Here is a 14,117-nt window from a genome sequence, read left to right as displayed (position 1 = left end):
AGGATGTTAATGGGAAGGTTTGAGGTGCAGACAGGACTGGCTTCAGTTGTTTGCAGCCTGCAGGGAGCACTTAGCACAGGGCAAGGATCCATCACACTTGCTCAGGAGTTTTTTGTTACCTAGGAGAATGCTGGTGGGACCGAGGTAGAGAAAACATGCTTGGATAAGAAGACATCCCAAGTGTCTTGCCATGTAAATAAAGCGAAAGGCGATGATGATGGTCTGCCTCTGGGCTGAGAAGGAAATGAGGTTTCTCCCACAGCAGATACATGTGTTCAGCATTCCAACCACATTCTTCCTGTGGACAAATCAGTGTCGAAACTCTCAGTGTGCTTTCAATCGACTGTGACAAAAACCGCCTGAAGGGATTCTCATCTGGACACGCACTGACTTTCAAAACACTCACAGCCACAGCTTTCTGTTGAGAAGCAGCAGCCCCCACTGTAGTGGTGCTTAACTTTTTTTGTTGTTGTTGTTCAAATTGCACTTCTGTAACAAAAGAGAGATGGGAAATCTATAGACGACTGGGGTCTGAGGACAGCCAAGGTGATGGGTCAAAAGTGAAGGCTTTTATTACATTTTTGTTTTCTTAGATATAACAAAACAGATAGACATTCAGACACATAGACAGAGAATAAAGTTATAAATTTGTTTATATATGTGTGTGTGTATGTATGTATGTATGTATGTATGTATGTATGTATGTATGTATCTTAAATCACTAGCCTCCAAATGAAACTGATAACCCAGGGAGGTTCAGAGAGTTTCCAGGCTGCCTGTATGTCCCCTGGTGTTAGCTGTGCCTCTGTGTGAGAAGGATAGCAAACTGTTTTAAAAATCATCTTTCTGCATTTAAGGACTGTGGTTTTTAAGTAGAGAGAGGAGAGAATAAGCAGAATAAGCATCATATAGTTTTCATTACTTTGTGTTTTATAAAGTCCAAAGGTTAGTTATCTACAAATAAATGTTAGCCAGAAAATTTTGGGTCATTTCTCCTAAGCCAGTGTGGGATGCCCAGCAGCACAGAGTGGGTGAGAATCAGAAGGTAGTGAACACACATGCCTAGGGATGTCTGATCGTATCCCAAGGAAACAGTCAATGTTGGAGTACTAATCATGTCTTTGTTCTCTCTCGACAAAGTACGTGGGTGTTATATGTAAACAGCATAGCATTTACAACAGGCATAGAAACAAGCTCTAGTTTTTTTCTTCAAAAAGATCTGGGATTTTTATTAACAAATGTTACAGTCTGAAGTGTATTAAAAACCTCGTGTCCATGCAGTTTGTGCTGGAGAGAGGCCCTGCTTTTCCCGTTCCAGGTGGACAGTATCTCACAGTGTCGGCAGCCAAAGCCCCTGGGGGGAAAGCCGCTCGCTTGGTGCTACCTCTCGGCCACCTCATGCATTCAGGGGACCTGTGCCTGTCCTTCAGGCACAAGGTGACTGGGCTGCCCTCCGGCACACTGCAGGTGTTTGTGAGAAAATATGGCACCCACGGAGCAGCCCTGTGGGGAAGAAATGGTGGCCATGGCTGGAGGCAAACCCAGATCACCTTGCGAGGGGCTGACGTCAAGAGCGTAAGTAGATCCCCAAAGGGAGGCTGCTTTCATAGGAGAGGCGGGGAAGAAGCCTTGCTCTGTGAATTCAGGCCTGGCGGTTTGTGGCTTTTCCTGGACACGAGGGCTCCACCCACTGCCTCTTTCCGAAATTCTTTTCTGCCTTTTCATCCATCTTCATTGCAACCTTGAACACTACACCCTCACTCAAGCATGGAAACCATTTGTTTTCAATGAGAGAAAATTAGCAATAGAAAATTTAAAAAGAAAAAAAGTTGATAGAAACATGCAGGGTCTCAGGTGTTGTGATTAATGGTGTCTGCTTTTTTCCTTTTTTCCCCTCCAGTTCCTTAAGCTTCCAACTTTTGCTAGGATAACGTCTGTGGATGTAGCTTTTCTTTCTACTTTTAAGTGTTCCTTTGAAATTTGTTTTTCCCTCTGGCCCAGAGATAAGAGTTACAGATTCAGCTGGGAGTCAAGATCCAGAGTTGGAAAGTGTGGGTTATGGGAGAAGCTTTGAGTGGGGGTGTAAATTGTATTTAGATTTTAAATTTTATTTTAAATAATCAAGTCCTGGATAGTGAGAAAATGATCCATCCCATCCCACCAAAATACTGGGTGGATTTGAGAAAATGTCATCTCTATGTCGGTGCTTATGCAACTTTGTCATGAAGACTACATCCATTCTTACAGAGTGTCTTGAAACCATGTCAGAACCACAGACCCCGTTACAGTTTTCATGGATTTTCTGTACAGTTTGTTTTTGTTTTCTTCTCTCTCAATCTTTCTTGGATTTATTTATTATTTATACAATGTTCTGTCTGTATGAACACCTGCACACCAGAAGAGGACACAGATCTCATTATAGATGGTCATGAGCCACCATGTGGTTGCTGAGAATTGAACACAGGACCTCTGGAAGAGCAGCCAGTGCTCTTAACCTCTGAGCCATCTCTCCAGTCCCTGCTTTTGTTTTCTTAATGTTTATATCGGAGAAGTAAAACAGGAAAATGCACTGCTTTAAATCATAGTATTGAGAGGTTTGTCCCATGTTAAGGGAGCAGGGCTACCCTACAGAGGATAAAATGTGAGCTAGTAAAATCTCCCAGAAGCTGGGGTTACACAGCCATAGCAATAGTGTGCTTGGATTATGTTGTATGCTCTGTTCCACTGTGGGTGGTGAGGGAATATTATCAAGAGAAAACCAAGTCAGGCTGCAAGACCTGGAGCTCTTCAGCCCCTAATTTCTCAGCCTTTTGCCTCACTACACTCTTCTTCCTTCTAAACCTTGGTAATCTTTGACCATCGTGTGCTTTGTAAGCATTCCTGCAGTAAACTAGTGTGTAGCAAGAATGCCAACTTGAAGAGTAACCAATGCTGGGTCCTCCGGTCGGGTGAACAGCTTGCTGACTGCAGGGAGCATGCAGAAGGACAAGGGACCTGGGAGGATGCCGGCCCCTGTGTTCTAGTGGTGCCTTTTGCCATAGAAGTCTAATGTTTGGTTTGGGGGAAGGCTTGCCTTCTTATGCTCCACGAGTGAGCACTGGGAAGGGGCAGCGGAAGCCTGACCAGTGTGTGCCTTCTCTCCCTAGGTCATCTTCAAAGGTGAAAAAAAGCGTGGTCACACGGGGGAGATTGGATTGGATGATGTGAGCTTGAAAAGAGGCCACTGCTAAGAAGAACACTGGCAACTCCAGAGCTAGCAGTGACCTTGCCCTTCTTCCTCTTTTTCCAATCCTTGCCTTCTCATCTCCCTCGTATCAGGCCTAGGGCAAGAGTGGGTCAGGAGGAAGGCCAGTTGGTGACTTGGGTCTTGGTGGCCTGTCTTTGTGCAATCCCAGTGAACAGTGACACCCTCCTTGAAGTACAGGAGCATCTGGAGACACATCCAGTCCCTTCCAGGGTGGGGCCTTCTACCTGTGTCCCCTTTAGGAAGGCCTTCGGCATGTGTGACCCATGCCATCCTTCATCCTGATGACAGAGCAGGCCTGGTAGCCAATCCTGGGAGTTGTTTTCATTCTGTGCAAATGGCATTCTGTGATCTGTTCAGTGTTGAACCATGAGTAGTATTGACGTTGCTTACAGCATGGTACACAGTGCGCTTGGGAAACTAGTTTCTCCTTTTCACTCAAGTTAGTTCTGGCCTGACCTCAACTCTGACTTTCACTGCCGAACACTTTATAACGGAAGGGTGTAGAATGTGTTAAGGTGCATTTATTCTTGTAAACTGTGTTTTTGTTTCAAAGACAGTTATGGGGGGGGCATGGAAATTCCTTGTTGGTAGTACTGTGTTTGTGTAAATGTGCTATTAATATAAGTATTTACATGTTCCTAATATTCACAGACTCCAGTTGCAAGGTCAAAGGCAGCTTATGATCCCTTTGGTTAAAAAAGAAATACATGTGAAATGTCATCTGGGCCATGACCTCTTACTGGCAGCAAGAAAACTGGCAGAAGTGTGCAGCTGGGGTAGTGGAATGATGACCTTATTTCAGTGTCCTTGAGTTTGATCTTTAAGGAAGAAAGTAAACGATTAAGGGAAGCAAGGACCTGCAGTTAATATATAAAACCCTCATGTTTCGAGTTATGCTTTAAACCAGAAGCTTTCACCATTGTTACACGGCTCCATTGGTAAGAAGCTTTGTTGGGGGGAGGGTGGAAGACTAGGGAAGGCCATGGGACAGGCATTCATAAGGAGCTTTAAATTGGCAAGGTTTCTGAGAGTGTAGCTCACGGCGTACATGTTACCTGAGGCTGGGATGGGAAGCAGGCCTGTGCAGCGAGGCAACACATGCAATGGAATGAGACAGATGCGCTAGAGGAGGACAAGATAGGAATTCTAATATCCACAAAGCCCAACGGTATCTCCTCCCTGTCATACCTTCGTATTAAAAACACATAACTTTGTAAAGTCAACTTTCTCCTTACATTTCTCTCATTTCTGATTAAGTAATCAAAATATTTTCTGCTGTTTTTGCCAGGAAACACAAAGATGATTAAAGGGTTGGAAAAAAAGATCTATGATGAAAAATTAAAGGAACTGGAGAAGAGAAGACTGAGGGGCAAACCATTGATGGTTTTCCACTATGTGAAGGGTTGGCACCAAGAGCTGGGATACCAGCTGTTCTCCACGTGCGCTGAGAATAGAACAAGAGGAAACAGGCTTAGGCTAGAGTGTGAGGGGGCATTTCCTGGCAGGGACAGTTGCTAAGCCAAATCTTTTACAAAAAAGGAGTGTGAAAATCATATTATGTTCATTCTCTCTCTCTCTTTTACTCCCTTCTCCCTTTCTCCTACTTCTACCTCCATCTCTCTCCCTCTTTCCAGTTCTCCTCTCTTCCTCTCTAGCTCCTTCCTTAAAAAAAAAAAAAAAAAAACTTCATTAAAATGTTATCTGTTTAAGGTGTGCTTACTTCAAGTTAAAGTACCAGATGTGGAATCTAGAAGACACTTTGATCCTCACAGGGGTACATAATAATGACAGTCTTCAGAAATAAGCAATTTGGACAGAACTCTGAGTTAGACCTTTTTCTCTTGACATCCTATTAGAAAGGTCACAAAAGGAAATACTTAGCTCACTAAAATGCCTCTTGCTCAACAGCCAACCCCAGCAGTATTAAATCAACAAATCCCCAAATTATTTATTCCTGGAGAGGTTTTATCAGACAGATGCTGTAGTATCTTTACAATGTCCTATGACCGTTTTATTCCTGGGTTAAGGGTGTGACCCCCGTGGTTGGTTCAGTAGATGCTTGTTTAGACATGTTTTTCAGGGAGACCCCCCCACCAAGAAACATGGGTCAGAGAGATTTGGGTCTGGTGCTTGTCTCTGTTTTGCATGTGATGAGTTGACATGGCTACTGAAGTACCATTAGCCCTCTTGCTCACCTCTTCCCATGGCTCACTTTCGTACTAGGAGCCTTCCAGGTTCCACACACTGATGATGTTTTTGAACAGGTTTAAGTAACTTTGTCATGTAGCTCAATAGAGGCAGAGTTGGAGCTTCTGAACGGAGTCTTTGAATAAAGCCAGATAATAGGTTCTTAGATGTGTTTATTCATGATTCATTTCCTTTTTGGTCATGTAACTGCACAGCTGAAGAAGAAAGGGGAAAGTAATTGAGAATTTCACTTTTTGGTGCCAATAAGACATTGCACTACACTGATGAAAGAAGTTATCCAAAGTACTGTATAACATCTTGTTTATTATTTAATGTTTTCTAAAGTGAAAAATGTTCGTGGTTTTCAAAATGGCCAAATAAAAGCAATCTTTGTAAATAAAAAGACTGTTAATAATACCAGTTGTCTCTTTCTTGCTTTTTGACTTCTGATTTTTGTGACTGGGGTCCTGAGGTGAGACACTGCTGTCTCACAGCCATGCTCAAATTTCCTTTACCACATGGAAGAGTGGGAACATAGATATCATTATACTTTCTGGGTTAAAAATATGAAACCCATTCATCACATGCACAGCCAGGGGAGAGAGATCAGGCCATTGGGATGCATGCTTGCCTCAGTATATTAGTTACATTTTGTAACTTAATGAAAACGTTTCTTTATATAGCAATATAAAATACAAGTAAATACTTAAGTATATATGCATTATATAAATCTTTTATTAGTGATCTTCTTATAACATTTTATTCTCTAATATCTTTTCCTGGTGGAAGAAAAAAACAACTGTAAGGGAACAAAATGAAAACATACAGGAATGAAAGTCCTTGCACAGATTTAGAGAGAGCACACTGACCGCTGCTCTAGAGGTGGTAGGACCTGGGAGAATGAGTTTGATAAACGAGGTGGACTAAAGTGTTAAGGAATAGCCAGTTTTATTCAGGGCACCAGACAATTTATCCTCTGAAGCTTAGGAGCAATCACATGAGTAAAATTCTCATTAGTTCAAGGTGTTTACAATCACAGTGACAAGCTGCACATGGCAAAAAAAAAAAAAATGTTTTTTCATAGAGATATAAAAAATAGTTTAAACATTTAATTGAAAACAACAGCAATAATGAATTATGTAATTAGTAAACTCACTACTGTCTGTGACACCTGAGAGGAGCACAAAAACATTCCAAGAACAATTCTGTGTTTTGAAGAAACTGAAGTCACAAGACTTGTTTTCTTGGAGCTTTCTCACGAGCACTCAGAACACTCATACAAGTGCATTCTTGGACTGTGTTGCCACAACACTAGATACCTTTTTTTCCCCCCAGTACTCAGAGAACTTTTAACTGCTAGAGACCCAAATCGTCCAATTCAGGTATGCTTTTCTACCTTCAGAGATTCTTTCTATTCCCTTGGAGATCTGAGAAAATCCAGCTGAAGCTCTGAGGAGCCCTCAAAGCTGGGGGAAGTAGATATGAAGAAGATCCAGGGCATGTTCATTGATTCATGTAACATATTTGAGCGATGTAAGTGGCTCTGGAGACCAACACTGGGCAGACTTTCCCAAGAAGTGTTTCAGTCTAGAGGAGGAAGGGGCATTTGTCAAAATCACAACTGCAGAACTGTCATTCTGAAAAGCATGTATATTGTGGGTTTGAAGACTGAGGGGACTTGAGGACCTTCATGCAGTTTTCTGAGCATCAATGTGCCTGGGCATCACCTGCAGCTATGTTTAAGTTCTCAGTTTAACCTGGCAGGGATGTGCCTCAAGATTCTCCGTTTCTAAAGAGTTTTCGTGTGATGCCTGCACTGTTGATCCAGCGCCACAAAGTGGGTGACAAGGCTTTAGTGACAGTGAACTTTTATCAACATTAGTGTTCAGTGCTGGATGGGCTAAATGTTAATGGTTGCAAGATCCACATTAATAAAGCTTCACTAAGATATTAATAGTTCCTTTTTTCTGAAAAACTATGTTTGAACATAAGATACGTAAATGTGCCTGCCTAGTACAGAACTGTGCCGTAACAAGAGGACTTCAGAATATGGAAATCATAATTGAAAACATAAATGAGCAGGGCTGGTGGTGCAGATTTGTGACAGCTGTATGGGGGAACTGGGAAAGTGGGGTGTGCTGAGGCAGGTGAGCAAGTTCAAGGCAGCTCAGACTACATAATGAAAGAATCTGTCTCAAAAAATTAAAAGAAATTATACACATACACAAACACACAAAACGAAAGAGAGAGACAGGAAGTGTACATTATAGAGAGATGAATGATCTGGAAATAACTACTATGTAGGAGAGAACCCTTAGCTGGTTTTCAGAATTCCAGGATGTAGACACCTGAAAGGAACTTGGAATCACAGCTCCAACTTGATTTTTCTGGGGTCAGTTCATTAAAAGCTGAAGTATGAGGCCTTAACATGAGCAGGTCATTTGAGCTATAATCATACCAATTCCTACCTTGCAGGCTGTGGCTCACTATTTCCCCATTTCAGGTCACATCCCTGCAATGTCTTGCAGTTTCCCCTGTGTGTTGTATTAACCTAAAGTGGTGGATGGCACTGACCCTCAAGGGCACTTAAAGATGCTGGAGAGCATTTTGCCTATCACACTTTGGGGGCTACTGGTGCCTAATGGATGGAAACCTGGTATTAATGTCCTATAAAGGGAAGGACAGTTCCACACAGCAACAGCTTATCTGGCCTCTAACGGCAATAGTGCCAAAGTTAAAAAAAAAAAAAAAAAAAAAAACACCTGACCTAGGATACCTCACTCAGGATGATCTTTTCTAGTTCTCACCATTTGTCTGCAAATTTCATGATTTCCTTGTTTTTAATTGCTGAGTAGTATTCCATTGTGCAAACGTACCACCATTTCTGTGTCCATTCTTTGGTTGAGGGATTTCTACAATGTTTCCAGATTCTGGCTATTATTAATAAAGCTGCTACAAACATGGTTGAGCAAATGTATATATGCCAAAGAGTGGTATAGCTGGATCTTGAGGTAACACTATTCCTAATTGTCTGATAAAACACCAGATTGATTTCCAAAGTGGTTGTACAAGTTTACATTCCCACCAGCAATGGAGGAAGGTTCCCCTTTCTGCATGGTATATACTCACTTATAAGTGGATATAATATAGGGTAAACATACTAAAATCTGTACACCTAAAGAAGCTAAGCAAGAAGCAGGATCCCAGGTAAGATGCTCAATCCTCATTCAGAAAGGTAAATGGCATAGACCACGGAAGATAGAGAAAACATGGAACAGGATAGGAGCCTGCCACAGAGAGCCTCTGAAAGACTCTAGCCAGCAGGGTATCAAAACAGATGCTGAGACTCATAGCCAAACTTTGGGCAGAGTGCAGGGAATCTTATGGAAGAAGAGGGAGATAGAAAGACCAGGAGTTCCACATGGAGAGCAACAGAACCAAAAAATCTAGGCCCAGGGGTCTTTTCTGAGACTGATACTCCAACCCAGGACCCAGCATGGAGATAACCTAGAACCCCTGCACACATGTAGCTCATGGCAGTTCAGTGTCCAAGTGAATTCCCTAGTACTGGGAACAGGGACTGTCTCTGACATGACATGGCTGGATCTTTGATCACCTCTCCCTAATGGGGGAGGCAGCCTTACCAGGCCACAGAGGCAGCCAGTGCTGATAAGACCTGATAGGCTAGGGTCAGATGGAAGGGGAGGAGGACCTCCCCTATCAGTGAACTAGAGGAGGGGCATGGGAGAAGAAGGGGGATGGAAGGAGCTACAGCTGGGACACAAAGTGAATAAATTGTAATAAATTAAAAAATAAATAAATAAAAGAAAAAATCTGATCTAAATCTAGAGTCAAATCAGAAAGCACTATAGTTTGAATCTAGACTGTTCCTCCAGTGGCTTGAGTACTGGGGGCTTGTTACAACTTGGTGCTGTTGGTGGTGAAGAAACGTTAAGAGGCGGGGTCAACACAAGTTCTTAGGTCCTTTGGGTTATACTTTCAAAGAGGATGGTAGGAATCAAAGCCTTTCTTGTCGTTCTCCTTCTGTATTCCCTCTGGCATCAAGTGAGAAGCTCTGCCCACCACTTGCTCCCTGTCCCTCCCTTTACAGGCTCTAAGCAAACCCATTGCCAGAGGCCCATCAACTGAAATTTGAGCCCAGATATATCTTTACGTTTTTCAGTCGATCATCTTAAATGCTGATTGACAGACGACAGGTAGTTTTCTAGCCAGCCTCAGTACAGGAATGTGTTAGAAGTGAAACCTAACTTCACAGCAGGTCTAGAGGAGGTGGAGTTTGAGGTGGGCCCAGCACTGCTAAAGCAAGTTCTCTAGGTGACCCTGGCACCGGTTAGCCTGAGATCAGGGTTACTTGCCATCTCTACTTTCACCACCCATGGAGGGACAGCATTCCCCCGCCCCACCCCAGTTCCTACTACAGCATGACCCAGCTCCTTAAATGCACGTGGGAAACCTGGGTACACCCCCCAGTCTCCAATCCACACCTAGCAGGACGACAGTAGCATTTGGTAGCTGCGATCTCTCACCTCATAATCCTTGAAGCTTCTTCCCCCATGGCATCCATGAGCTCGACTCCCACAGACCCCGCCATTGACTATGAAGTTACTGTAGCCCCAGTGTATTAGTTAGTCAACTAATCACAACTAATCTACCCCCTAGCCTCCTCATTTCGTCTAATTCCTTCCTTCTCTAGATGAAAACGCTATTTTAGTAATTTCATTGATCCTTAAAATCTGCCCGTTTTCTTTCTTTATCTATTGAGTCTTTGACAAAAAGCGTTGCTCCCCCCAAGTTAAAGTGCATAATATTGTGGATGATACTATTTTCAATTTGGAGTTAAAAGAATAAACTCTTCCATAATGATTTAATTCATAAGCCATTTTACATAATGAAGCAGGAGCCATCACACTGACACAGACCAGTTTTTCTATTATCTTTTTGTAAGGAGTTTATTTTAATACGTGGTTCCAAATCTGTTGTTAAATGAGATTGTTTAAAGAAGACAACTTGGTTCTTGTGGAATTGAAGTGAGTCAATCAAAGAACCCGACAGGGAACTGAGAGGGGCCAGGAAGCTTGGAATTTCACAGTCATCAGGGAACAGTTGCAGACTTCTGTCTCCTCGGTTACCGTGGTCAGCAACACCAGATGCGCCTGCGATGTTCAGCCCACCTTCCGCTAGTTGAAGCAGATTCCAGCAACAAGGCTCCCAGATGATGTCCATCCCCATGAAAGGCTCTCATCAGCACGCACAGCGTTTCTCCAGAGCTCAGCCCCCACGTGGGACAAACGCTAAACCATCCTTTCCACGCCAGTGCCTATATCCGCAGCCTCAGCACCGCTTGGGAACTTGCTAGAAGATCGTCAAGCTCAGCCCAGACCTCGGAGTGGGGCAGCATGCTGGCTTTAACGGCCTGTTGGCGTTCCTGAGGCTGAGGATCACACTTCGGAGACGGCCGTTGTGGATTAGAAACCTGAAAGGAAGTAAACCCGGCATCCTGCCTTAGTTTGCGAGCCACCTTCCGCAGCCAGCTCTGCACCTCGCGCCTTGCAGGCCCTGAGGAGGTTAGGTTCATCACGGCGTTGGGGCCACCTCCGAATCAGGAGAACCTGTGTTGTTTTGCCACCCTCGCAACTCGCAACATTTTGTTTATACTCCGGAAATTTACCAGGTGGTTTCCACAGCCTTGTTTATCACTGACTGCAATCCAAAGACATAGAAACTGTTGCTTCCCACTGCAGACGAGATGGAGTGGCTTGCTAAGCAGAGTGTTGGTTCTCGGGGGCGGAGCACTTGTAGAAGTCAAAGGACAGTAGAACTCAAAGCTCCACCGGATGTTTCAAAGGTAAGCGCGAGGGGATGTTTCTGACAGAAGGGCGTTTTTAGCTCTTTGGGCAAATTAATTGGAGACATTAATTAGTACTTAAGCAAATTACAATCCACAACTTCATAGGCTCCGTGTTAACATCAGTGAGGGTTTCAGGGGCTCACAAGTAAGGTTTTAGGAGTTTTCTTGCACAACGCCAGCAACCTCACTTTGGAAAACAAAAACTCCAGGAATTATCGGCATCGACCTGTACCCAAGGAGATTAGACCTTATTGGTTTGTTTTGTTTTTGTTTTTCTGCATCTTTGGGTATATTTTCAAGTCTTTAGTAAAGCAACTTGTAATTTTAAAAGACCCTACATCTTCAATGTGACAAAGATACACAAATACATGCGCGCGCTTGTACACACACACACACACACACACACACACGCACACACACACACCGGCCTTGACACCCATTCCTGTAAATGTCCCTCCCAAAGTCAGTCGTTCTTGGGCAGAGAAGCAGCCAGAGTTTCTACTTCTGTTAACACGCTCTTGTTCTCCTGGACGCCAGCGCCATCCCGCCACGGAGAGCAATCCCGGGGGTTGCGGAGAATCTGGCTTTCATTTGCTGCTGTACTAAGCCAGAATTCCCCAGCTCTGCGGCCAGTGACCACACTTGGATACAGCCCGGAGCATTTTACAAACTGTTCCTTCATCTTGTATACCCCTTTCCTCATATTTCATAGCTAGTCCTTTGGTTAAATAGCTAGAGAACATTCCTGAGACAATTAGGGAAATCCAATTTAGATCCTAGCTTCCCTGTCAAGAACGAATACTACCCCTAGCCCTCTTCCTAGACATAGCCCTACCATGCTGGGCTTCAGCTCCTGACTTGTCCTGTGTGGATAACAAGGACGTTGGGAGCTAACTGTAAGCGATTGGTTTCATAGTTTGCAAGAACTTTTAGTAATGCTTTATTTGACCTCATTTAAAACTAAAACTTCATGTGGCTATAGTGCTTGAGTGTAGACAGTCTTATAAGCCCTTTACATCATAGACCGGGTCATTGCATTAACCAAATCCGCAAAGGTCAAGTGGGCAGTAGCTACCAAATCTCGACCTGATTTTTAAGTTTCTTTCCCTGCAAAGCCAGCAGGGAAAGACCTCAGAGCCCCAAGAATGCGTGGCAGAGGCTGAGAGAGGCCCAAGGATCTGAAGAGCCACATGTCCATACTCAGGAAGCCTGCTAACTATCTTAGCAAAAACGGTAAATACTCACTATGGAATGATGAACAATTCAGAAAGAACGAAGAAGGGGAAACTCACACTTGAGCCTGGAAATTTTGGCTGGAACTTGGGTTTATACCGTCTAAGCCTTTTTTCTTCTTTGTACCTATGGTATCTAACCACACAGGTAGAGGCGGGCCATAAGTATACTTCCAGAGCTGATCTCGTTGAAGCTGAACCTGTGCCTACTTCATGTTAATGAGAGCGCAGACATCCCTGGAAAGGATACAGCATAAACACGAAGTTGTTTCTCAGGGACTTTGGCCTGTCCCTGTAGAGAAGCCCTGTGGAGATTCCAGAAAGCTAATGATGCTTTGGGACGCGGTTCACAGCCCCTTTGTAATCGTTGGCCTCCTTTCTTTCCCGGTCGTGCTTCAGTGATCCGGGGAAACAGTCCCAGGGAGCCAGAGGATGTAGTGCAGTAGGTCAGACTCTCACGGAAGCCAGACCCGAGCAGACAGACAGTTGTCCTTTACAGACAGAAATGTGGGGGGTGGGGGAGAGGGCGCAGCTATCTAATGGCAATCTTTTTCTATCCAAAAGCATTTCATTATCTTCCCCCGCCACACACACACACCATTACCACCACACAAGAGAAAGGGCAACAAAATGCAATCCTGCCTCTCATCTGCTCAGTGATCCTCAGAGAGGATTTAGCAAAGGGCAGCTATGGAGTGGGTTTCCTGGCTCTAGAGTAATCTCACCTGCACTATTCTCTAAGCTGTTGCTAATTAATGCATTACAGTATTGAGGCTAAAGTTGCTGTTTAGATGTCCTTGTCTGTAGCAAAGCTTCATTTTGGAAGACTGAAGCAGGGTACCTGCAAGGCTAACCAGAGATGAGAAATCAGGCGCATTTGTGACCCATGCCAATCCTGGAAAAAATCATTCCTACTTGCATCTCTAATGGCAGGGTAACCCTCCTCATGGCCAAAATACAGCAGGCTGAATTTGCTTGAAAATAGCTTTTTATTCCAACAAGTGCTTCAGTTGCTGGAGATCAGAAAACAGAACAAAACAAAACAAAGAAATAATGACACATGACACTTAGAATCAAATGCTGAGAAAATTCTTTATAAAACGGCAGGAAAGCCATCGTGGTGGCACATGCCTGTAATCCCAGCACTCGGGGAGGCAGAGGCAGGTGGATCTCTGTGAGTGCGAGGCCAGCCTGGTCTACAAAGTGAATCTAGGACAGCCAAGGCTACACAGAGAAACCCTGTCTCAGGAAAAAAAAAAAGTAAATAAACATAAAATTTCAGGAAAATGCACTGCAGCTTCAGGGTTATATTCGAAAGCAAAAAGGCAAAGCAAGTGTTGCCTTATTCTTAGAAATGGGTTGGTTCCTGGCTGACTGAGGAGGTTTGACCTGGGGGTTAGAGGGTCTTGGGAGGCAGTGGCCCCTTTCTGAGGCATTTCTGTACATTGCGAGGAAGCACACAGCAGGAAAAGTGGAAACCAGAAGCCATAAAGCTGGAGTTGGTGCTTTAGCCTCCAAACAGTGTTCTAAATGGTTGGTTCTCAGCCTTCCTCACGAAGCAGCCTTTAACGGCCCTTCATGT

At 43.9% G+C, this 14,117-nt stretch overlaps 1 protein-coding gene across 6 annotated transcripts in view; it reads left to right on the top strand.

The window, feature by feature from the left end:
* Npnt (nephronectin) overlaps positions 1-5,849 on the top strand; it is a 68,487-nt gene extending 62,638 nt beyond the window's left edge. For 4 of the 6 annotated variants that reach the window (XM_055628276.1, XM_055628274.1, XM_055628275.1 and 1 more), the window contains 2 exons: positions 1,319-1,575; positions 3,147-5,849. In XM_055628276.1, coding sequence (XP_055484251.1) covers positions 1,319-1,575; positions 3,147-3,230 — 341 coding nt within the window. In that variant the 3' untranslated portion in view covers positions 3,231-5,849. The remainder of the gene's footprint in view (positions 1-1,318; positions 1,576-3,146) is intronic. The other 2 variants (XR_008722611.1, XM_055628277.1) reach the window with 2 other exon arrangements.
* The last annotated feature ends 8,268 nt before the right edge of the window (positions 5,850-14,117 follow it).

Source organism: Psammomys obesus, unplaced genomic scaffold, assembly GCF_907164565.1.
Source record: "Psammomys obesus unplaced genomic scaffold, mPsaObe1.curated_primary_1811, whole genome shotgun sequence".
Lineage (NCBI taxonomy): Eukaryota > Metazoa > Chordata > Mammalia > Rodentia > Muridae > Psammomys > Psammomys obesus.
The sequence above is the reverse complement of the archived record's forward strand: the minus strand, read 5'-3'. Positions and strand labels throughout refer to the sequence as shown.